Source organism: Petromyzon marinus, chromosome 27 (assembly GCF_048934315.1).
Source record: "Petromyzon marinus isolate PM22_M1 ecotype Great Lakes invasive population chromosome 27, UKy_Petmar_22M1.pri1.0, whole genome shotgun sequence".
NCBI classification, from domain to species: Eukaryota; Metazoa; Chordata; class Hyperoartia; order Petromyzontiformes; family Petromyzontidae; genus Petromyzon; species Petromyzon marinus.
Window position 1 is genome coordinate 5,518,853 of NC_133693.1, and position 23,456 is coordinate 5,542,308.

Sequence of the window (23,456 nt, forward strand, 5' to 3'; positions counted from 1 at the left end):
CCGGCACTGCACTCGAAAAGGGTGGGTGGCCAGCTCCACGCCCGGCCGCCTTTGTCTCCCCAGTGGTGATGTTTACACATCGCACCAGGTACTCATTTGAGGCTGAGTCGACCTAGGGGGGGGAGACCCAGGATTGGTTCAGATAATTGTCACTGGCGTCGGCAGGGAGCAGGAATGAAACTCGGGTCGCCGGGTTCATAGCGCAGTGCGCTAATTGCTACACTCCTGCTCTAAGGACAAACAAAGACAAAGATCCCCCGTATAATCTGCTCAGACTATTGGGTCAAGTGCTGTTAGCGAGCACCTATGAAAGCTGGCATGGAACACGAGGGGGTCAGTGGCCAACACCACGCCCGACCGCCTTTGTCTCCCCAGTAGCGATCCTTTTAGACACCGCACCAGGTACTAATTTGAGGCCGAGTTGACCTAGGGGAGCGCCAGAACCGGTTCAGATAATCGTCACTGGTGTTGGCCGTGATCGGGAAGGGAACTCGGGTCGCCGGGTTCGTAGCGCAGCGCGCTAACCGCTACACTACCGCTCCCCACACACACACGCACGTACACACAGACACACACACACGCGTACACACAGACACCCACACACAAAGGGACAACTGTCCGCCCCCTCCCCAGCCCGGTCACTTCCTTTTTCCAGCCCTGCTGTCGAGATCGCGTCGTAATATATATCGGGCTGGTCCATCTTGGGTCAAGCCCCGGCATCCTCTCTCCGATGCTGGATCAGTGCTGCGTAGATTGATGCCCTCTTTCCACTACTCTCCGGCTAAAGGCTGACGCGGACGAAACGCAGGAAGCGTTTCCACGTCGACGCTTGCTCATCGCCGCGGTCGGAATCCGTTTGGCTCACACGTCCCGTGGTAAGAAGTCGAGACGGCATTCATTAATATTTCTGCCGGGGTTGATAAATCCCACGACATCCTGGTATCGTACGCGTGTGTGTTTGCGTGTGCGTGTGCGCCCCGTGCGTGCGTGCGAGTGCGTGGGCTAACATGTGCGGCAAAGTGATGTCAGACGCTGTCGTGGGCCTCCTCTAGGTCGACTCGGCCTTTAAACGCGCAATCGGTGCTACGTGCAAAAACATCAACGCCACGAAAACAGTGGCACGTCACGCCGCTTCCTCGCGCGGCCATGCCGGCCTTAATAGGTGCTCGCTGACAGCACTTGTAGTTACAGATGAATACAGTTCTCCGCCGTGCTTCGCAGTGCACTACGACCCAAGGTATCTGGGGTTGATTGGGCACAGCATGGCGAGGCACCTCACCCAGCAGGACACGTACAGAGAGCTGTCCACGTGCCTCGGACGCCGATCGGTTCTGCTGCCGACAACAGCCGCTGCGCTCACCAAGATAGGAACAAAAAATAATAATCGTTTCTCGGATAGAATCGCGACCTGTGATCGTATCGATGAATCGAATAGCCATGGGGTGTGTGTGTGGGGGCGGGGGAGCATCTCTACAGGGCTACATATGGAGGCGTACGTATGTACAACGTTGAACTTCTTTCGCATCGTACGCGGCTAATCGGGTGCAAACGTACGCGTGCGCGCGAGTCCCAGCGCCAACGCGAACCTCAGGCTGTCTGAGCGGCGCAGACTGATCTAATATTCGCGTCGCGCTCGTGCAAACGCGAATCTAATTTCCTCAGCCGTTTCTAATTTCATTTACCACCAAAAAAAACGAAAAAAAAAACCTCCGCCCCCTCCACCCGTAAGGTACGGCGCCTCAAAAGTCGGCGCGCAGTTTCTAAGCCAAGCGCTGCCCTCACGTCAACCCTCCCGAGTCGCAAGCGGACTAACGCATGCACGCACGCACGGACCTTGTGACTGAGTTTTTTTGTTTTTTACAAAAATGTGGCATTGAGAAGTGGCCAGATGGTTGAGGGATCACAGCGCTGAGCCCACGCCGCTGAGATCCTAGGTTCGATTCCAGTGATAAAATCTAGTTCTCGCGTGCAGTGAGTTGCCTGGTCACCAATGAATTTGTTTTTGCACTTCACTTGGATAAATTCCAGCTCCAAGAAAAAAAAACAGTTATCGGTTTGACTCGAGCGACGAAAATGACTCTCATTATGCTGGGTGGGAAGAAAAAGGCTGCCACCCCTGATGTGTCGAACAGAGGTCACGTGATTGGACTTCAGATGTAGCTCTGCGATGTTCACTTCTGTGGGCACTGCTCTGCGAGAGATCTGATTAAGAAAAAATGCGGGAAATAACTAAAGGGAGTAATGGCATGCCGTGCCCCGTGGTGCATTTTAAAACGTAAGACAAATAACTGCACGAAATGCAACAACAAAAAGCGGCATCCGTCACAAAATGGCAGCGACATCACTATACATCGCTTGTGCCAGGCTAGGTACACTTCGAGTCTACGTAACGGGCGTACGCATACACCAACGCATGCATACAGGACCATTTAAAATATGAGACGTTAAATACACACACACAGAGACTCGCTGTCATCTTTGCTTGCAAATACAGACGACCACGAACCTATCACCGCACTCGCTCGATAACAGAATTGAACATTGACAATAATGATAACAACGAGAAAAGAACGTGAACATAGATTTGACAAACAAAAAATAAACCCTGGGCGACTATTCGTTCTGCAGTCAACTCCCATTTAGAGAAACTCTTCTCCCTGCGCGGAAAACTGAGTGAGCTATTGCGCGGGGTACAATTGCCATTCAGTTCCAGATAGCCCATTGCCTAACGCGGCAATTTGCCATGCCTGCCTCGGTGAATTTCCTGCTATGAGCGAATTCAAATACCACGGCAGAAGGGGGGGAGGGGGGGGGGACGGCACCTACATATTTTTCTCGTGATAAAAAAATTGAGCGAGCGTAGAAATGGGTTGCAGGCAACGCGGGTCGTCAGCATACGGGGCTGGCGGATGCAACTAAACAACCGCAAGCATCTTGGGCGGGCATCCGTGCCAGGTGCAGATACCAAATAACGATGATGATGATGAAGGTGATGGTAATGTGCAAGGGCCATATCCAGGTACCGGTTAATGAAGAGGTGCATGGAAAGTTTGCAATCACTGCCTTACTGAGTAATAACCTCTGATGCCCGATGTGTGCTGGTGCCCCGACACGTACTGCAACGGGAGGCGCGGTATGAATAATAAATAATGGCGATGATGATGATGATGGAGGGCGGATTCAGGTAGCAAATTAATAATGATGCACACGGCCAGGAACCCGAACCTTCGTTTCGTTGGGATTTGAGAAGCATTTGCGTGAAGCACGTCACAAAGTGCACAAATGCAGAGGAAAACAAATAAAACAAAAACACCCCCTTGTATAGCCTGGAGAGAATGACGTAGAGGTGCGAGATGCAGCAAGAGGTGGGGTGGTTAACGCAGCAAGTGACGGGCGACTTTAAGGAGATACGTGTGCGACGTAGGAAGCAGAAGTTGGACGACGTAGGAAGAGGTAGGTGGGGGGGGGGGTGGAAGGAAGAGGTGTGCGGGGTGTGGGATGAGTGATCGACTTTGTGTGCGTGCGCGATTTTATTTGTTTTGCACCTCGGAAGGTGGCAACTCTTGGGGGAGATGCTGAATTGAATAAAAAAAATCACGCGTTGCGGATATTCACACGCGCACACGTGTGCCTGCGCACAGAACGTGCCAGCCTCACCGGTGAGGACTCTTGCCATCATCATTCCGCGTGAAAAACACCCCCCACACCCCTCGCTATCTCCTCCACTCACACAGACTCGCAACGCACCGAACACTGCCCTGGCGGACGCAACGCGTGAGGCTGCAGCCCTCCAATGTCTCTCGCGCTTGCCGCTGCTGGTGGGGGGAAGGAACTCCGCTGGGGGGCGCTCTAAAGAGCTCCTCTAGACGGTGTTTGTATGTGCCCTACACTTGCACGCTGGCCAAAACGTGTTGGAAGAGCTGGGAGTGCCCACGCTTTAAACCACCGCACGTGGCCTGTAAATTGTTTGGCTCTGTGGTCTACCCATTTATGCTGCCAGGTGGATATGTATATTACTTGTGGCAGCCCTCAGCTATCAATTAATCATGGCTGATGACGATGAGCTAAAACTAAAAAGGGATTCATCAAAGCATCACACTGTGCTCTCCAGCTATAAGCCAAACTGCACTGGCTATCACCGCTATGCTCTGCAGAAGGGCCATTGACTGAAACATCAGACTATTGCACTTTTTTATTAATAAGGCAGGGCTGATGATGAAGGTGGCACGTCATTTTGCTACTTTGCGAGTAATTCAGCTTACCACCAACTCCCCACTCTAAGACTCCCACAGTAACATTTTTGTACCATGGCATAACAAAAGGGTGAGTGAATTAATCAAAGAACAGTGGTCGTTAAAAGCCCCCTCGCCCACCCCATTTTCATTCAAATGTTTTTTGGTCCTTTGTTTAACTAAAAAAAACATTTTAATCGCGGTATCCGGTGTCCCGTGCGCTACCTGGTTCAAATTATGGCAGAGCAATCAACGTCTAACGGACGGGTCAGTTGGGGATTTGGGACGAAATGCAGCTCTCTTCTGTGAATCAAGAAGGACAAAATAAATCAATAGAAATGTTTAACGAACAACAACAAAAACACCCCCCCCCCCAGACAAATTCACTCTCAGGGCGCATTAATCATCAAACAACGACGAATTGTTAACGGATGAGCTGCTCACGGAGAACACAGGGGGGGGGCGGGGGGGGGGGCTCTGCAGCCTAGTCCCGCTCAGGGCTTCTGGGGGGCGGGGGGGGGGTCCGGACAGGAAGAGGAGATGATTTGGGCGATGTTGATTGGGTTGGGTCGGGTTTGCAGTTGGAAGTTGGAACAAACTCCCCCTCCACTCTCCACCACCCACACCCCCGACGCCGTCCGTAACTTAAGATCTCTAGCAATCCGTAGAATAGGGAGCAAAAAAAAATGAAGAATGTCGAAACTCGTCTGATGATCAAAAAAAAAAATCTAACCTCACGTTATAATGCCCTGGAGAACGGAGATGAAATTGCAGGGAGAGTCCTATTGCTCGAATGTCAGCCGCATTGCACCACCATCGCTTTAAATCATGTTACTTTAACGCTCGAGGTAAAGGTGCGGACCTATAATTTCCCGTTCAAGCCACTGCTGGCGTTACGGCCTCCACTAAAAACGGTTACAACCATTAAACTGTTTTTTTTAACTTATATTAGCAGGTAAGGCCCACTGAGCTATATAGTTATTTTTTGCAAAAGCGACCTGGTCATCACAACTGATAGCTCAACGAAGTAGCTTATCACCATGTGGACATGTATCGAAGCCAAACTCTAAACGCACGTTGATTCTAAATGCGGAGGGGGAAAACCGGAGGAGCCGGAGAAAAATCCACGCGACCACGGGGAGAGAGAGAGACACGCAAACTCCAAATATGCAGCAGGCATCAGGGTTGGGATCGAACCCACAACCTCCTGTATACCAAGCGAGGTAGTTAACATCTCCTAGCCTCCGTGGCGCCCACTAGCGGGAGCGCTCGAGGGTATTTTGGCCTACTCTTTCACGCTGGTCCGACGTCTTGCCATTTGTACTTATACACTTTATTTGTTTACGTATTTATTTCGAGTGACTTACTTACCTTTCCCATACTTTGCACTCCTATCGGTTTTTGTACTGTTTGTTGTTGTAACTTTCTGACCCACCCCGACTGGACATCTGTGAAAAAGAGCTTCAAAGCTCATCGGATTCTTCCAGGATAAATAAATATTCTGAGGTGGATGCACCCCACACATTACCCCCACCATACCAAATCTGCAAGTCGACTGTGGTCTGCCCGTTTATGCTGCTGGGTGGGATTAAGAAACTTGGATCTTTAACTGCCACGTCAAGAGGGTGACCCGGTGCCCTCTAGCATCCCAACAATGTAACGCATTTATTTATTTATTTGCCCAAGAGAATTAACCAGTTTCTTTTTTTCGTAGAATCTTGTAAACATGCTTCTTCAATGTGTGTTCCGGGCTGACTGACACGAGTTGAAAGCTTTGGTTAGTAAGATAAAAACAAAACTTTAAAGTCTCCGGTCAGGCGTGATAGCCCGAACACTTTAATGGCAACACTGCATTGTTGTTGCAATAAAACGCCTGGAAGTGACATCCCATTGACATAACCAGAGTGCCATAATGACAAATTTGACCTGAATTTGAAAGAAGTTTGTATTAACTAAGCTTCAAATTAATGTTGGGCTGCCCAGGACATGCAATGTAGGTATTAAAACACTAGATAAAAGCTGTTAATTAGATTTCATTTTGATTTATGGCAAAAGTCTGGTAGGCCTGAGGGCCAGGTCTAAATTTGTGGGAATAATCGCAGGCAGTCTCAATTCTTTTTCAGCAGGGTTCTGCTTGGGAGGGAATTTTTCTGCCTTGATTACATCTACAAAATAAATTATCCAAAAAATATTTTGTAAGCGGAACATTTGCAATCACTGCAATCCACACGCATTCCACATTCATACGCACACAGTAGCAATAAAAAAACAACTGCACATGTGCAACATGGAACACAGCTGGCAAGGAGGATGTTAATGACCCACGGCACCCTGATCACGAACTTCATGTGCGCTAAATAATTGTTTTGCCAATGTGTTGCTAAGTGGCACGCTACGAGATGAAAGAAGAGAGGAGAAAAAAAATTGAGCCTTCCTTTCCAAAAGTTCCACACACCAAATACGGCAAAAGCCCCGGCCCAGTGGAAAAGGCACATGTTCCGTTTGCAGTCAGCCAAGGCTGCCTAGACACCACATCCCAACCAGAGACTGCTGGAAGTGTTTAACAATACTGTAATAATATGAAAATAATAATGTAAACTTGTAACGCGCCGCCGCCCAGCATCCGCTCGCTGTCGTAGAGACAGGACGGCTCAGGAGTGCAGGAAGGAACCGCAGATGAGCAGGAAAAGCATGAGCAGCCGGGCGGTGAGCTGCCACCAGATTGCCCCCCACCCTCTCCCCTCCCCCCCCCCAAGCTCTGCAACCCCCTATATATACAGGGTGCTTCAATTGTTTTTTAAACACTTCTGAGAATTTGCAACAACACCACGTGACATGTGCTGCCGCCTCCGGGCTTTGGAGATCACCTGGAGAAGATTCCAGGCCACGTGTTGACAACGATCTTGAACAAGTGGAGATAGACTCTTTGAATTTTTTAAGCTATTAACATTTCATTTGTGATCATGTTACAGTGTATTATCCGTTCTTTTTCCATGAAAACAATACTTCTATATAAGTGTCAAAAAAATGTGACGCTCCCTGTATATGGAGGTGTTATCGGACAATTAATGAGTGTTCACGTGTGGGAGAAAACCGGAGCACCCTAATAAAAAAAACACGCGTGTGAGGGGGAAACACTCCATCTCGTCACACCACCTCACCTGGTATACAGGAGGTCATGGGTTCGATCCTGACCCTGATGCCTGCTGTATATTTGGAGTTTGCATGTCCTCTCTCCCCATGGTCGCGTGGATTTTTATTCGGTTCCTCCGGTTTTTAACTCCACATTTGGAACCAAAGTGCGTTTCGAATGTTTGGCTGCTGTAAATGTGCACATGATAAGCCGCTTCGTTGGGCTATCATTTGTGGCCTGGTCGCTTCTGAAAAAGAGCTACATAGCTCAGTGGACCTTACCTGGTAAAAAAAAAAAATGTATATACATATTTAGTTTCATACAGGTACGGCCCAGGATACGGGCACCTCCTCGATGCCAGTGGAAAGGAAGTTTCACAACGTGTGTGCCGTGATCCACCAACCCCCGCAGTGCTTAAATTACAGGCCACGTGCAGCAGCATAGCCACCACCGCCCATTTAAATCTGTTCTCTCATCTTGTAGTGACATTACGCCGAGAGCGAGGGCTGCATTTGCACGTGACGCTTTCAGGACACGGCCACGTTTTCCAACAAACAGCGACAGTGATCGGCAAGCAACTATATGTGTGGTTTCTTCATGTTATTGTCCTCGCCCCCCAATTCTATCCCGATTGTTCATAGAAGTGGATGCCACAGAACTACCTCTCCATGGGGCGATGTTCGCCGCACGACAGTCAAGAGACGTGATGTTACTCATTGGATTTTGTCGGTAAAGTCACGTATGTAGGAATACCATAAAATTATACTAAAATAAGTCAATCACAACGTGTCGACCGCAACACAAGTGTGATGTTTTTTTTACTCTCAAGAGACGGAATTCTCCTCGCCAATTTGCGTGTTTCGCCTTTGCGCACGGGGCCAAGCCCGTATCGTTCCTGGGCGAGCAAGCACAGCAAAGTAAAATAAACGAATCAATACGTCTGCTGATTGTGCTGCCGTAGTGACGGCGGGTTGGCGGCCGTCTCGTTTTGCCATGACCTTGGCAGGAGCGTCTTCCCTCCTCCCCCCCGCCCACGTATTCCAAACTGTAAAAAAAAAAACTTCTATAAAAATAAACCCCGTAAACATCTCTTGATTTAAATCCAAATCATCCCAAGGGCTGTCGAGCGCGGAACTTTCATTTGAGGGGTGGGAGAGGGGGGGGAGAAAGCGGTTGTCAATGAAAGGCCGCTATTCAGCGAAGTTTTTTCATATTACATTACTGCCCCGTGGGGTGGGGGATAAATCAATAGAGCGCCATGAAGAATGGATTTACGTAATAACCAACGTGCCATGGAATTGCGTGCAATGGCAGCGGGCGGAGGCTCCCAACACTGCCAGCCGAGGGAAGTAGAAATTCTCTCTCTCCGTGGCAACCCACGGAAACGGAATTTGGCAGCCGAAACTTTTACCCCTGCGTCCGTACGTAAGCTACAGGCGCACGCACGCACGCACGCGAGCACACGCCCAAAGATCCCTTGCCGTTTGGCCCAGCGGACAGTTTGGGCAAAAAATAATTGTTCGTGAAGCACCTATATAGACCGCCACCACACACGAGTGGTAAGTGTGCCCAGCATCAAGCACGGCAGCCGCCGTCTCCCCAGCACCGACGTTTTACGCACCCCACGAGGCACGACTGTTTTTTTGAGGCTGCGGCGACAGAAGGACGGACGTTGTCCGTGGATGGGAATCCAACGCCAGCTCGCATGGATCGTAGCAGCGTAGTGCACGAACCACTGCGCCACTGCTCGCAAGACAGTCGCACACGCACAATCGCGTACCTACGACCCAGTGCGTTGGAGGCAGGGATTGGTGGATCGCAAAGATTTGTTACATTTCCAAACCAACTGGTTATGGTAATACGTACAGCGAATGGATCCTTGACACCATGACACCTGGAAGGGTTGTGTACACGTATGCCCGTAGGATTTTCTCCAGATATTTGGGTTTCCTCCAACACGTCAATCATTAACGGAAATTACTACACATTCAAAATGCAAGATCCTCCTCTCAGAGATTCTTGGGACTGACCATTTCTTTCCATGAGGCTCATCGTTTCCTAAGCTGTGAGATGTCCCTGGGCAAAGATCGGGAATAATTGTCATCACAACAGCCAGTGTCGATGACTGGCTGAACCGCAGCAACAATACTGCACCTGCCCAATAAACGTGCAAACTCTGGAACCATTGCACCAAAGTTGGCCAAACGTCAGCCCAATGTCCCACGTTTTACCGGGCGCTTTCTGGCTCCACCCCCTTCCAAGTCCGGTTCTTTTTCGTGGCTCCTAGTGGCAGCATCCTCTCGAAATCCTTGGTGCACCCTGACCTAAACGATAACGGGTCCGTCGCCGTGAATGCAAACCGGAAGAGTTCTTAATTATTCACTGACGCCGCTCCGGTTGATTTAAATTTGTTTACAAGCGCGCAGCAGCATTCAGCCACAGAGGCAAACACACGGGACCCGCGTACGCACACCGACAGTGCGCTCGTGCGTGCACGTTAATAATGCACACGCGCTCACACAAAGATAAAGACAAAGGTTCCCCGTATAGCCTTCCACGGACTGTTTGGGGCGGGTGCTGTTAGCGAGCACCTAGGAAGGTTTGGCATGGCACACGAGGGGGTGGCCAGCGGCAAGTCCGACCGCCTTTGTCTCTCCCCTGTGCTGATGCGTGTTCACAACGCAGCAGGTACAACATGCAAAGCTGAGTCGACCCAGCGTGAGTCCCAGGTCAGATAGATTCGCCACTGGTATTTTATCGTGAGCGGGTATCGAGTTTGGGGTCGCCAGCGTTCGTAGCGCAGAGCGCGAACCGCTACACCACCGCTCCCGAGCGGGAGGCGGGAGGGGGCACACACAAAATACAAAGATCCCCCGAGCGCCTTTGAAGGCCGGTGGTGTGGCTAACACGATGCCACACCGCCTTTGTCTCCCCGGTGGCGATGTTTACACAGTTCACCTAATTTGCGGCTGAGTCGACCTAGGGGAGGCCCAATGACCGATTCAGATAATCGTCACTTGTGTCGACCGTGGGCGTGATGCACAAAGACAAAGACCCCCCGTATAGCCTGTAACAGACTGATGGGGCAAGCGTTGTTAGCGAGCACCTATGAAGGCCGGTACGGCACACGAGGGAGTTGGTGGCCAAACACCACGCCCGACCGCCTTTGTCTCCCCAGCGGCGATGTTTTTACACCCCGCACCAGGTACTCGTTTGAGGCTGAGTCGACCTACGAGAGGCCCAGTACAGGTTTAGATAATCGTCACCGGTGTTGGCCGGAATCGAACTCGTTTCGCCGGGTTCGAAGCGCAGCGTAGCGCTAACCGCTACACCACCGCTCCCCCCACACGCACTACCCGTACACTCAAACGCACGCGCGCAAACACATTCAGAAAGGCGTAAAAGTAAAAAAACCCACGCCTGTGAGAGGTTCTTGTAAATGTACGTGCAGAATTGTAGCCTGGCCATTTAAAAAAAGAACAGTATTACTACTCGTATTTTTACGCGTGGCTCCTTTTTTTTCTTCCTTCCAGTTTCCAAGCAACGTCGAAAGCAACGCCACTTTAATATAAATGACGGCTCGGGCGCTCGGGCAAGCGGGGGGAGAGAGAGAGAGAGACGGAGACGGAGAGAGGAAGAGTGTACACACACACACACAAAAAAGCCCCCATCCATGTACGTTGCTGCGTGCTTTCTGAATGTCCCCGGCGGGCTGGCTGGGCCAGGGAGGGCTTGGCAACGGATCCCGTCGGCCAGATCGCTGTTTACGGAAGCCAAAAGGAGGTGCACGCGCTGACCTCACTTCACCTCCCCGACACAAAGGCGACGAACATCCCCGGTCCCGTATAGCCTGCAAACAGAGGGTCGGGGGGCAAGTGCTGCTGCTGCTGCTAGCGAGTAGCACCCATGAAGGCCGGCACGTCACACGTGGGGGTGTGGGTTTGGCCAGCACCACATGTACAAAGATAAAGATCCCCCCCCCCCCCAAAACGTGCCAACTTGCTGCATTACAGCCGCCCGGCGCTCCGCTCGTTGTTGTGAGCGTCGCTCCTCTGCCCTCCGTTGTTGCTGGAGGGCGACTGCCTCCAACTGCCCAGTAGCAGCAGCAGCAGCGTCCTTCACGAGCCTCCTCCATAAGCGCCTTCTCTGTGTTTGTTGTGTGTTGATGTGTGTGGAGCTGGCCCAGCTCCATCAACGCTTCCCAGCTGAAAGTTGCTGACAAGGCACTATTTTCCTTTCGCTCCAGCCGCCCAGGCAACTCCACTGGAAGTCTTTCCTTCTCGATCGCATCTCATCGCTGACCACGGCACACTCCTTACCCCCTCCCCCACCGCCGCTCCTAGAGCCACGCACATTTCTGGGCCAGGTGTTGTTAGCGAGCGCCTATTAAGGCCGGCGCGGCACACGAGATGCACTTTTAAATCTCGATCGAACCCGTCCCCACCCCCCACGGCAACACCACCGATTAGCACGGTTGGCTACGTACGGTGCGAAAGAAGTTCAACATACATGCACATACATCCGTGGTTTCAGTGTGGCCCAGAACAACGCTCGGATGCATGGGCGAACAAACGCCTTCGTCACCCCAGTGTTCATGTGTATCTACTGTACCAGATGATAAAAAAAATATTTTTTGTTAAAGGCTGTGTCAACCTATGTGGGTGGTTTTTATCTAATTGTAATAGTTCGTACACCTGTCTATAATGAGTGTTCTCTTTGTACAGTACGCTAGTTTCCTCCCACAAGAAACAAAACACATTTCGGAGTTCAGTCAACAAAATAATCCACCAAAGACTGCAAGGCAGGATCCTCTTATTAGACTATTAAACTAAACTATATATTTTTTTATTTTACCGGATAAGGCCCACTGAGTGATATAGCTCTTTTTTTCAGGAGCGACCTCACCTGGCTATCACAAATGATAGCTCAACGAAGTGGCTTATCACGTGGAAATGTATTGCAGCCAAATACTCTAAACGCGTGTTTCTAAATGTGGAAGGAAAAACCGGAGGACCCAGAGAAAAATCCACGCGACCACGGGGAGAGAGACACGCAAACTCCAAATATACAGCAGCACGCATCAGCGTCGGAATCGAACCCACGACCTCCTGCACACCTGGCGAGATAGTTAACATCTCGCCACCACAGCAGCGCCATATTATCATGAACAAATCCAAAATGATTCCGAGACTCCAAGCAGGAATAAAACACATAGCCACCACTCGCCGTGAACACTGCCTCTCCTCATACAAACACACACAAATAAGAACATTGAATGTACAGACTTTTGTCTAATTGCTTCTGAATGACCATACTTCACCACCATTGCGTAATCCGGCGTTGGCGAAGGCGGAGGAGGGGCAGGACCGTTTCAGATATCACTCGCCACTGACGTTAGCCGCGGCCGGGAATCGAACTCAGGTCCGCTGGGCTTACAACACTTTGCGCTAACCCACCGCACCACTGCTCCTTCTCCAGCAACAGGGCTGATGTTTTGGGGGCATTGGGCCCTCATCCCAAGCGCAGAGACAAGAGGGGAGAGACATCTTCTTTGGTTCTTTCGGTAAAGTCACGTAGAATGAGAATAAAATAATAAATTGATAATATTGTGTTATTTTATTTTATCAATTTATTATTTTATTCTCATTCTACGTGACTTTACCGAAAGAACCAAAGAAGATGAATCATTGCAGTCACGAAAGCTTTAAAAAGGGGAGAGACAATTATTGAGTTTAAAAAGTGGGAGATGGCACTCGACAGCGAATCATGTGATCATTATTATATTGATTCCGAGTGTTATTACCATTACGATCCGAACCATAAACAATTGCTCCCCTCTCCCCGAAACAAGAGTCGCATATTTAAAGTTTCCCAAAGGTCACAGCTGCCCCATAAACAAAACACCTCAGGGACTGAGCCAGGACTTTAAAAAAAATAAACTTCCGCTGGAAGATGTGTAATCTTTTCACGTGTCGCAGACAAAGACAAAGAGCCACCAGTAGAGCCTTAACAGACTGTAGGGGCAAGTGCTGTTAGCGAGCACCTATGAAGGCCGGCACGGCACATGACGGGGGGGGTGGATGGCCAACACCACGCCCGGCCGCCTTTGTTTCCCGAGTGGCGATGTTTACACACCACGCCAGGTACTAATTTTAGGCTAAGTCGACCTAGGGGAGGCCCAGGACCGGTTCTGATAATCGTCACTGGTGTTGGCCGTGAGCGGGAATCGAACTCGGGTCGCCGGGTTCGGAGCGCAGCGCGCTAACCGGTACACTACCGCTCCCCATACACACACGTACACACACACACGTATACAGAGACAAAGGTCACCCGTTGTAGCCTCAGGGACTGCTGGGGAAAGTATTTTATTCGCGAGCACATGGTTAACGCCTGCACGGGGCACGGACGCGTGGGTGTGACCAACACCCGTGCCCAGGCTGCATTTGTTTCACGTAGGGGTGACGATTTACACACGACAGCAGGTATTAATTTTATTCCGAGTCAACCTAAGGGGAAGCCAAGGACTGGTTCGGATGTCCACTGTCCCATGGCCGGGGATTAAACTCGAGTCGCCAGGTTCGAAGCGCAGTGCGTGAACCACTGCGCCACCACTCCCTGCACGCATAGTAAACAAAGATCACCCGTGTAGCCTTAACAGACTGCTGGTACAAGTGCTGTTAGCGACTAGCACCTATAAAGGCCGGCACGGCAAACGAGGGGGTGGGTGGCCAGCACCTAGCAAACACGTGAGTCAACACATGAGTCAACACGCACACGCACGCGTAACCGCGCACATAAACACGCGTAAAAAAAAAAGACACGCACATTCTACTCTCCGTGACCTCCGTGGCTGCGTGCGTGTGTGCGTGTGGCCTTGGGGATTAGATGGCCTAGCCCTTGGGCCACAAGGGTCAGGTAGTCACGGTCAAAGGTCAGTTTTTTGGAACGAGCAAAAATAGTGGCCGTAGTGGACACAGATCCGCACGGCGTGTCAATGGACTGCCGAGGAGGAGGAGTGTTGTTCGTCGTCTGTGATGTCGCATTCCGAAGCCTGCATCGCCTACACGTGCACACTGCCAGTGTAAGTAATAATTCACCTGGCCTCCCAAACTGCCAGCAATTCTATGAATTGTCGCGACTCAGGGGGCATGATTCCATTCGAGATCTGACATTGAGTTTTTTGGGGGGAATTTTCACAAATTGGTAAACACGCCTCGGAGAAGTGGAGTTCTTTCCCCGAAGCTGTCTGGCGGATCTTGGTGTACAGAGATCTGAGCTGCCGCTTCACTGCGGTGAGCGCCCTCTAGTTCTTTAAACGGTGAACATTGTCAGAACCAGAAAATTGGTTTATACCGGAGGGATCCGTTGAGCTATAAATCTCTTTTTCACAGATGTTCGGTAGGGCTGGGTTACGTTGTGCCGCGTCTACGCCTGTTTAATGTTGCCACCACGAGTGGCTGACGGGGTTACATGTAACTCGTGCCATAAAACAACAAACACGAACAGAAAACATCGTTGTTTTCTTTTTGCTCGCGTGATTCGACCGTTTGTATCGTGAGCTTACGAAACGATGTTGACAAGTCCATGCATCTTCGCACCTCGACTAGAGGCTATTTCGCATATATACAATCCAAAAACGTACTCGCCCCCCCCCCCCCAATTTGGGGATGGGAAAATAAGGTATGCTTGGCAAGCGATGTCTGGGCGCCCGTACCGATGTATAGACCAAACAACCCCCATGGCAACGGGTCGGCATCCAAAATAACAAGAAGAGCCATTTTCTAAAAATGTCAAATTCCATCAAAGAAACTCTCAATATTTCAAGAATCGCAATGCACGTGAACATGAGACGGTGGGTCCTTGATAAATAACGGTCACGAAGCAGTCCTTTAAAGAGCTGCCGCATGCAGCTATTGAGCCGCAGGCTGCTGACCCCTGGCAGTGACCAACAGTGTGGTGATACCTTCATCCAACAGCGGAAAGAGAAAGGACTACAAATTAATTGTTCTTTTTGCAACAATGCAAAACCGTGTCCCTACTCAAATAAATGTGGGGCAATTCTCGTGTCCTGTTTACCGCCGAGCCAGCGGTGGAAATTCCACGTTCTCATGGCGGGGATGGGTGTATCCCAGAAAGTGGCATTGCTTTCGACCCCCGAGTTGAAATCGCAACTTAGCAACCGCGAGCCGAGCTGTGACCACCACACCGCCCCCGGCTTGGTGATCGTAACGGACGCTCGCTTAACACACTCCGCGAACAAACCCGGCCGAGGAGCAGCGCGCGGCATAATGTAGCCACCAAGGTGGTGGCCAATGAGACGACAGAAAAAGCAGAAAAAAAGAGATGCGAGCAGCGAGCACGGCTCGGGTGTCAGCTGGACCGTGACGCCGCTCTTTTTGCGGTGCGGATTTTCTCACGGTGGTAACGGGGCCGCATCAAATCCCAGCCGCTGCCAAAGCTCGCGACGCCAACCTGGGCACGGTGGTGATTGTGCGTGGGAGGGTGCTAAAGTGTGCGGGGTGGGGAGTTTGTAGGCCGGTAGGTTGGTCGGTTTGGTGTGTGAGCAAGCGTGTGGGTGAGTGGTGGGATGTGTAATTGGCTGAGTAGCTGGATGGGTGAGTGGGTTAACGGGTGCTTGGGTAGATGGTTGAGAGGAGGGATGGGTGGATGCATGTGAGTGTGGTTGAATAGGTGGATAGTTGGAAGTGTGGATGATTGCGTGGGTGCGTCGATGGATGGATGGGTGAGTGAGTGGATGGATGGGTGAGTGGATCAGTGGGTGGGCGGTTTGGGGCGGAGCGCTGTTTGGAGAATGAAAGAGTTTTTAAGGGATGGGGGGGTAGCGAGGTGACCGACGAGAGCTGACACAAAAGTTGTGTGCGCAGTACATGAAAACGCCATCTGCTCCACTGGGCCGAGCCCGGCGTAGACACCGCTGTCGCAGCTGTGCCCGCCGCGATCCCACAGTCACACACACAGTCCCCACAGTCACACACACACACAGTCCCCACAGTCACACACACACACAGCCCCCACAGTCACACACACACACAGTCCCCACAGTCACACACACAGTCCTCGCAGTCACACACACAGTCCTCGCAGTCACACACACACAGTCCTCGCAGTCACACACACATAGTCACCACAGTCACACACACAGTCCCCACAGTCACACACACACACACAGTCCTCGCAGTCACACACACACAGTCCTCGTAGTCACACACACACAGTCCCCACAGTCACACACACACACACAGTCCCCACAGTCACACACACACAGTCCCCACAGTCACACACACACAGTACTCGCAGTCACACACACACAGTCCGCGTTCCATTCAGCGACACTGTGTGTTCTCCCGCCTTGCCGGGAAAGTGTCGCCACGGGCAGCCACGTGCCAAGCGTCCGACAGAGGCTCGCACGAACTCACTCGGGAAGGGGTTGGTGGTGGTGGAAGGGGGGGGGGCCCTCGAGATTTTGATCAGCGAAGAAAAGCAGCAGCACTGGTTTACTTTCCAGCGCTTTGTATTTTTATTTCGCTCGATTGGAAACTTTCGGGAGCATCGCCCGACCGCTGCACATGAAGAGTAGACGCGAGCTAGAACGCCGAATGAAAAAATGATAAAAAACCCCACAAACTTAAAAGCCACTCAATTTTCCACCAGCCAAACATTGCAGTGCACCGGTATAGCCTGCTGTGCAACCGCGTGCGGAAAATGAGATTGGCACCAAAGGTTCCCGTTGGCACGGCGTGGGTAGCGGCGCGTGTTTCGCCACTGGGGAGCGGTGGCGGAGCGGTTAGCACGTTGTGCCACGAACCCCCGGTGAACCCGAGTTCAATTCCCGCTCGCTGCCAACACCGGCGTCTAATATCCGAACCGGTATTTGGGCCTCCCCTAGGTCAACTCAACTTCAAATTGGTACTAGATGAATGGGTATAAAACATCGCCACAAGGGAGACAAAGGCGGCCGGTTGTGGTGCTGGTCACCCATCCCCTCGTGTGCCATGCCAGCCTTCATAGGTGCTCGCTAACAGCGCTTGCCCCAAAACGTGTGTTAACGCTGTACGGCAAATCTTTGTTTTGGCACTCGGCGAATCCAAAGCGTAATTGTGGATGCAAACGGGTCACGGAGCGAGCGCCCTTTGCCAAGTGAACAAAAAATAAGATGTCAGCCAAACCGACTTAGCCAGGGCCAAGTGACTCACAGTGGCAATGTAACCTCGCGAGGTTGAATCCTGTGGCAGTAGCGTATGTGCTGACTTGGCTATTGACCCCGGCGTGAGTTGGACAAAGAGAGAGGGCGTTCATCGAGTGCGCTGTTGTGGAGCGACGTCTCCTCCTGCTGTTGCTTAACGTCTTTGCAAGCCACACAGACTCAGAATTGTACTATCTACAGGGACTCCTCTACTTGCGAACATTCGACTTACGAACTTTCAGAGATACGAACAAACCTGTCCGTATGTCCAGTTGCCTATTCGGACCGAGAGGCGTAAGTTAAGTCTACGCGCAATACATGGCGGTGGTGGCATCTGCACCTGCAGAATGTGAACAACCAGTGGCATCTACTAATGCAGAACATGAAGAACCAGTGACATCTATAGAAGATGAAGACCCAGTGGCATCTACATCTACAGGAGATCATGCAACTTTTAAAGCCATTCCCCGTGTTTAGTGTGCATGCCGTACAACATGTTTGTAATCGACAGGAGTAAAGTTGGACTTACGAACAAATCGACTTACGAACAGACCTCTGGAACCTAACTCGTTCGTAAGCAGAGGAGTCCCTGTATGTATAACTTATTTTGCACCGTACGTAGCCAACCGTGATAATTGGAGGTGCATGGTGGTGGGGGGGGGGGGGGGGAGGCCAACAAACTAAACACAAAAGGCAATGCGTTTTAAAGTCTAGATTTTTTTTTATCTCAGGCGGTGAGACCCATGGAGCTAAAGCAGATCTTCAACACGGAAGACCAGGGCCCAACACCGTCGGCAGTGGTGGAAGTTTGCCAGACTCTGCAGCTTACGCAGTTACATTGAGATCTACAGAGTTGCATCGAGATATATAGAGTTCGATAGAGACCCATTCAGATATACGGAGATTCACAGAGTTACATTGAGACCCAGAGGCCACAGCCTCAGACCGTCAGCAGTGGCGGCAGTTACTGGACATTGCAGGGTGATAATGTACAAACTAACAAGGGCATAAAAACAGCAAATTATTTACACGAACCGTGGCAAAAACTTACTGCCAACAGGTTAAACAATAAACAGTTGTAAAAGACAGTTAAGGAATATTGAACCACCACATTTGTATTCTGCGCTGTCGTAGCACAACTGCTCGGAAAATATCTGTAAACCGACAACCTACCTCTTTAAAATCTAGCGAAGTGGGTCAAGGTCAACAGGTGATGATGTCCAATACCACTGACGCCATCTCACCTTGCCTTCACTTCCCTTCTGCTACGAGGTCCTGCAGTTTTTTTGCCAAGTTGACGCCTGACTTGCAAGGATCGCTCTTACAGTCTCATCAGCGCCACCACCTTGATAATCGCACTCTGCGTGCCACTCCCATGTCTGTCTCGGCAATCTGCCCTCCCTCCATTATGCACGTGCGCCCCACCCAGGGGCGGAGCCAGGATTTCAAGCCGGGGTGACATTCAACAAATTTTAATTTCAAGAATGATTTAGAGAGTCAGGCTGTTGAACTAGACGCCATCGGTTGGCGACACGCTCTGACAATGCAGTTGCACGGAGTCCGCCAGACCGAGTGTCGTACACTTATACGCAGAATGTCACCCCTGTCACCCCCCCTGGCTCCGCCCCTGGCCTCACCCATCACCACCTTCATCTTCCCAGACAACATTTACATTTCCTGCCGCGTTCTAGACGCAACTTCCAAGTTGTTTACCCGGCACTTTTCCGTCCGCCACAGGGACACGCGGCGCACGCGTAACAACGTCAACTTCGGAATCACATCCGCAGCGTTTTCCTGCCACGTTCCAATCCAATCCGCACCCTCGATTTGCCCGCCCCCGATTCCCTCCTCGCTGTCCGCGCGCCACCTGCAAATCAACCGAGAATCGGGGACCCACCTGGAAGTCGGCCATCTGCTGATTGATGAGGTCGATTTCCGTCCCGACGGGCCCCTGCGCGGTCTCCTTCTCCTCAGCGCGCTCCAGGAGGCCCGTGACCTGGCGTAGGCTCCGGTAGAACTCCTCCACGCGCTCCAGCGCCGTTCGCGCCTCCTCCTTGCGTGCCGCCGCCCTCTCGCCGAGGCGGGCGCACTGCCTCTGCAGCGCCTCCGTCTCGCGGCGCATGCCCTGCAGCTCGACGCTCTGCTCCGCCTCGCCGGCGCCCGGGTGCTCCCCGGCCTTCCCCGCCTTCCCCTCCGCCTCCTCCTGCTCGAGCAGCCGACGGCACTCGAGCCCGGCGTCGGCGATGTCCCGGCCGAGTTGGTCGGTGGCCGCCGCCGCGCGGTCGATGTCGGCGAGCTGCGAGCGGAGGGCGTCGGGGGCCCTCCCCGGCGGGCCCTGCGAGTCGAGCTCCTCCGACAGGTCGGAGAGGCGCGCGAAGAGGTCGCGAGCGACGCCGCGGAGGCGCCCGAGGCCCCGCGCCCTCTCCTCCAGGGCGTCGCAGCTCTCCGTCACGGCCGTGGCCGCCTTGGCCAGCTCGCCGGCGAGCCGCTCCGCCTGCCCAGCGAGCTCGGCGGCGCCGGCCGCGTCGCCCGGCGCCAGCTCGGCGAGTTCGCGGGCGACCGCCCGCAGGTCCTCGGCCTCCTTCGTCAGCGCCGTGTGCAGGCCATCGCGGCACGCCCTCATCTTCTCCAGGTGGCCGCCGTTTGAGGCGGCCTGCGCTCCCAGGGACCGGTGCATCTCCAGCAGCCGCCGGGACTCGGCGAGCTTCTCCTGGACGGTTCGGATGCCGCGCGTGAACCTCTTGAGCCGCTTGGTGACGGCCTCCGTCACCTCGAGCTTAGTCTGCACCTCGCCCAACGCGGAGTCCACGCGCCGGCCGATGTCGGCCGTCTGCCCCTCGACGAAGTCGGCGTCGGTCGGGCAGCTCTCGGCGAGGTCCCTGCCGGCAGACGTGAGCAGCTCCAGGGGGCCCTGCAGCTTCTCGACGTCCTGTCGGAGGCCCTGTGTCTGCGCCAGCCGCGACTCCAGTTCCTCGAGCGACAGGGTCACCTCGCCCACCTGTCCCAGCCTCTCGTCGCTCTCCGTCAAGCGCCGGATGATCTCCTCCCTCAACTCCTCGAAGCGCTGCACCTTCTTGGCGCACCTGTGGATCGCCTTGCGCCTCGCCGTCGCCTCCGTCGTCAGTTCCTCCCACCGCGCCTTCAGCTCGGCCAGCCGGCCACCCAGCGACGCCGCGTCCTCCGCTCCTGACGGGCCCAGAGGCACCTGCGCCACGACCTCGCCGTCCGCGACGATCGTCTGGAAGGAGCCCTCGCGGGCCGTCACGCGACCCAGGAACTCCTCCTGCCGCTCCAGCTGGGCCTGGACGGACCCGTGCTCTATGGACACCGGGGGGAACCGGGCCAGCTCGGCACGCATCTCCGTCACCCACGTTGTCAGCTCCTCGAGGGACTCGGAGAACTTCCGCGAGCACTGCAGCGCCTCCTGCACCAGCTCCAGGTGCTTATCTGCGGATTGGTAATAAGATCACCATCATCACCACCGTCACTATTCTCGGCAACGTACTGCTACAGATTACTATCGCCATCGTCAATATACAGTGAAATAAAAACGTTGCTTAGAATTCCCTTATACTCACTCGCTCTTTCTTCCAGCTCCTTGAACGGCTGGAGCGCGACGTCGAGCCTCCGCCTGAGCTCGGCCTGCAGGTAGGCCTCGCCGACGACGTCCCCGAGCTTCTCGCTCCGCTCCCGGGCCTCCTCGGCCACGGGCGCCAGCGCCGCCGCCGCCGCCCTCGTCTCCTCCGCCCGCCGCAGCTGCGCCACCAGCGCGTCCGGCGTCGCCGCGACGGCGGGCTGCCCCTCGTCCAGGCCGCGCGCCAGCGCCGCCGTGCCCTCCGCCAGCTGGGCCAGGGCCGAGGCAAGCCGTCCGCTCTCCCGCACGGCGTCCTCCACCCTCTGGGCTCGGTCGCGGAGCTCCCCGGTCAGGCCGTCCCAGGCGGCGTTCACCGACGCCAGCTGCTCGCGCAGGAGGGCCTTGTTTTCCTCGTCCTCCTCCTCCTCCACCTCTCCGGAGCCGCCGTCTTTGGCGGAATCCGTGCCGTCGCCGAGGATGCCTCGTGCCACGCGGTTCAGCTGCTCGTGCTGCGGCTTGCGGGTCTCGAACTCGCGCAGCATGAACTGTGGAGAGGGCGCGCGAGCGGGAGGTTCTATCGTCAAGAGTCGAGCGATGCCACGATCCACCACAATGGCGGATCTCCGCCCCGCCACTGATCTCCGCCCCGCCACTGATCTCGCATTTGCACCTCCGATTAGCATGGTACGTACATGCACCAACATCTCACGTAAATACACACACCTGAACATGTACAAACGCTTAAAAGTATACACACACACACACACGCGCACACAAAGGAAAAATACAAATATCTCCCCCACACCCCGTATATTTTTTAACAGACTGTTGGGACAAACACTGTCAGCGAGAACCTATGATCTACAGTATCCCAATAAACAATGGCAGTGTTGGACGAACATTGACATGTGGTTGGAACCGATCAAAGCGCTCCTCATATGTATGTTGAACTTCTTTCGTCTGTAGCTAATCGGAGGTGAAGAACACACCAAACACACAAACGCACTTCTAAAGAAATGAGTTTTCAATTAAGATTATTTAAAAGTGCACAGCTCCAGTGGCTTCCTAACATCGGAAGGAAAGAGCATTCCAGACGGCCACAGAAGCCGCATCTGAAAGCGCACGACGCGGTGACCGTCTTTGTTTGATGGCTCAGCCACAAGCGGCTGCTGCTGCTGCTACTGCTGCTGCGAGGAAGACCGGAGTTGGCATGATGATGATGGTTTACGTTCCTTGACGAGATGGGTGAGGTATTGTGGTTCATCTGTGGCAAGGACTTTGTGTGTAATAAAGATCCCCCAGTAGAGCCCAAACAGACTGTTGGGGTAAGTGCTGTTAGTGAGCACCTATGAAGGCCAGCACGGCACACGAGGGGGTGGGTGGCCAACACCACGCCTGGCCGCCTTTGTCTCCCCAGTGGCGATGTTTACACACCGCACCAGGTAGTCGTTTTAGGCTGAGTCGACCTAGGAGAGGCCCAGGACCGGTTCTGATAATCGTCACTGGTTTTGGCCGTTAGCAGGAATCGAACTCGGGTCGCCGGGTTCGTAGCGCAGCGTAGCGCTAACCGCTACACCACCGCGTACTGAGCGGGGCCTCACCTGCACTTGCTGCCTTTGATTGGTCAGCATGTTGGGGTCGAGCGCCAGCGGCCCCAGCACGCTCGCCATGAGCCGCTTCTCGGCGAGCCACGGCGAGAGCTGTGCCAGGGCGGCGCTGAACGTCTCGTGGAGGCCGCAAGACTCCTCCAGACGGCGCGCCCGCTCCTCCGCCCCCGCCCGCACCTCGCTCCAGCCGCGCTCTGTGCCAGCGCAGGGGGAAAAAAAGTCCAGGAGTCGTAAGGGGTCAGGGGTCGTAAGGGGTCGGTTGCGTCCAATGGAAAGACGACGAGGTGGAGGTGAGCGATGAATGCGAGACACAGCAGCGTAATTGGCTCAAGGCTAACGATGCAGCCTTTATACTTATTGGTTTCATGTTTCTATCAATCCGCTGTTGGATGCCATGTCGGTTGTGGGGTCGTTTGGCCATACTGGTTAGTCCAGGTTGGTTCGCCACTGTTACCCGTCACCAGGAATCGAACTAAGGTCTCTGGACTTATAACAGCATTACGCTAACCAATGCACCGCCACTCTTTCCCCATTTGCCTGTTGAATAAGTCGCGTGCCATAGGTTTTCCCACCCCTGGTTTTACGGGTAGCGATTGTCCACGACTAGAGAAAGCGCAGCATTGGGAGGACGCCCGGACTCATCGTCAGTCACAAACGTGACGAGCGACGGAAGACGAGAAGCGATGGGGAAACGAAGCATGGACGT

The 23,456-nt window shown here is 53.2% G+C and overlaps 1 protein-coding gene across 1 annotated transcript in view; it reads right to left on the reverse strand.

Annotated features, from left to right (window-relative positions):
• LOC116946707 (microtubule-actin cross-linking factor 1, isoforms 1/2/3/4-like) overlaps nucleotides 1-23,456 on the reverse strand; it is a 340,281-nt gene that overhangs the window by 104,184 nt on the left and 212,641 nt on the right. Inside the window, exons 63-65 of the mRNA XM_076069967.1 lie at nucleotides 22,745-22,944; nucleotides 21,148-21,688; nucleotides 19,467-21,016 (exon numbers count right to left, since the gene is read on the reverse strand). Of these exons, the coding sequence (XP_075926082.1) occupies nucleotides 19,467-21,016; nucleotides 21,148-21,688; nucleotides 22,745-22,944 (2,291 nt within the window). The remainder of the gene's footprint in view (nucleotides 1-19,466; nucleotides 21,017-21,147; nucleotides 21,689-22,744; nucleotides 22,945-23,456) is intronic.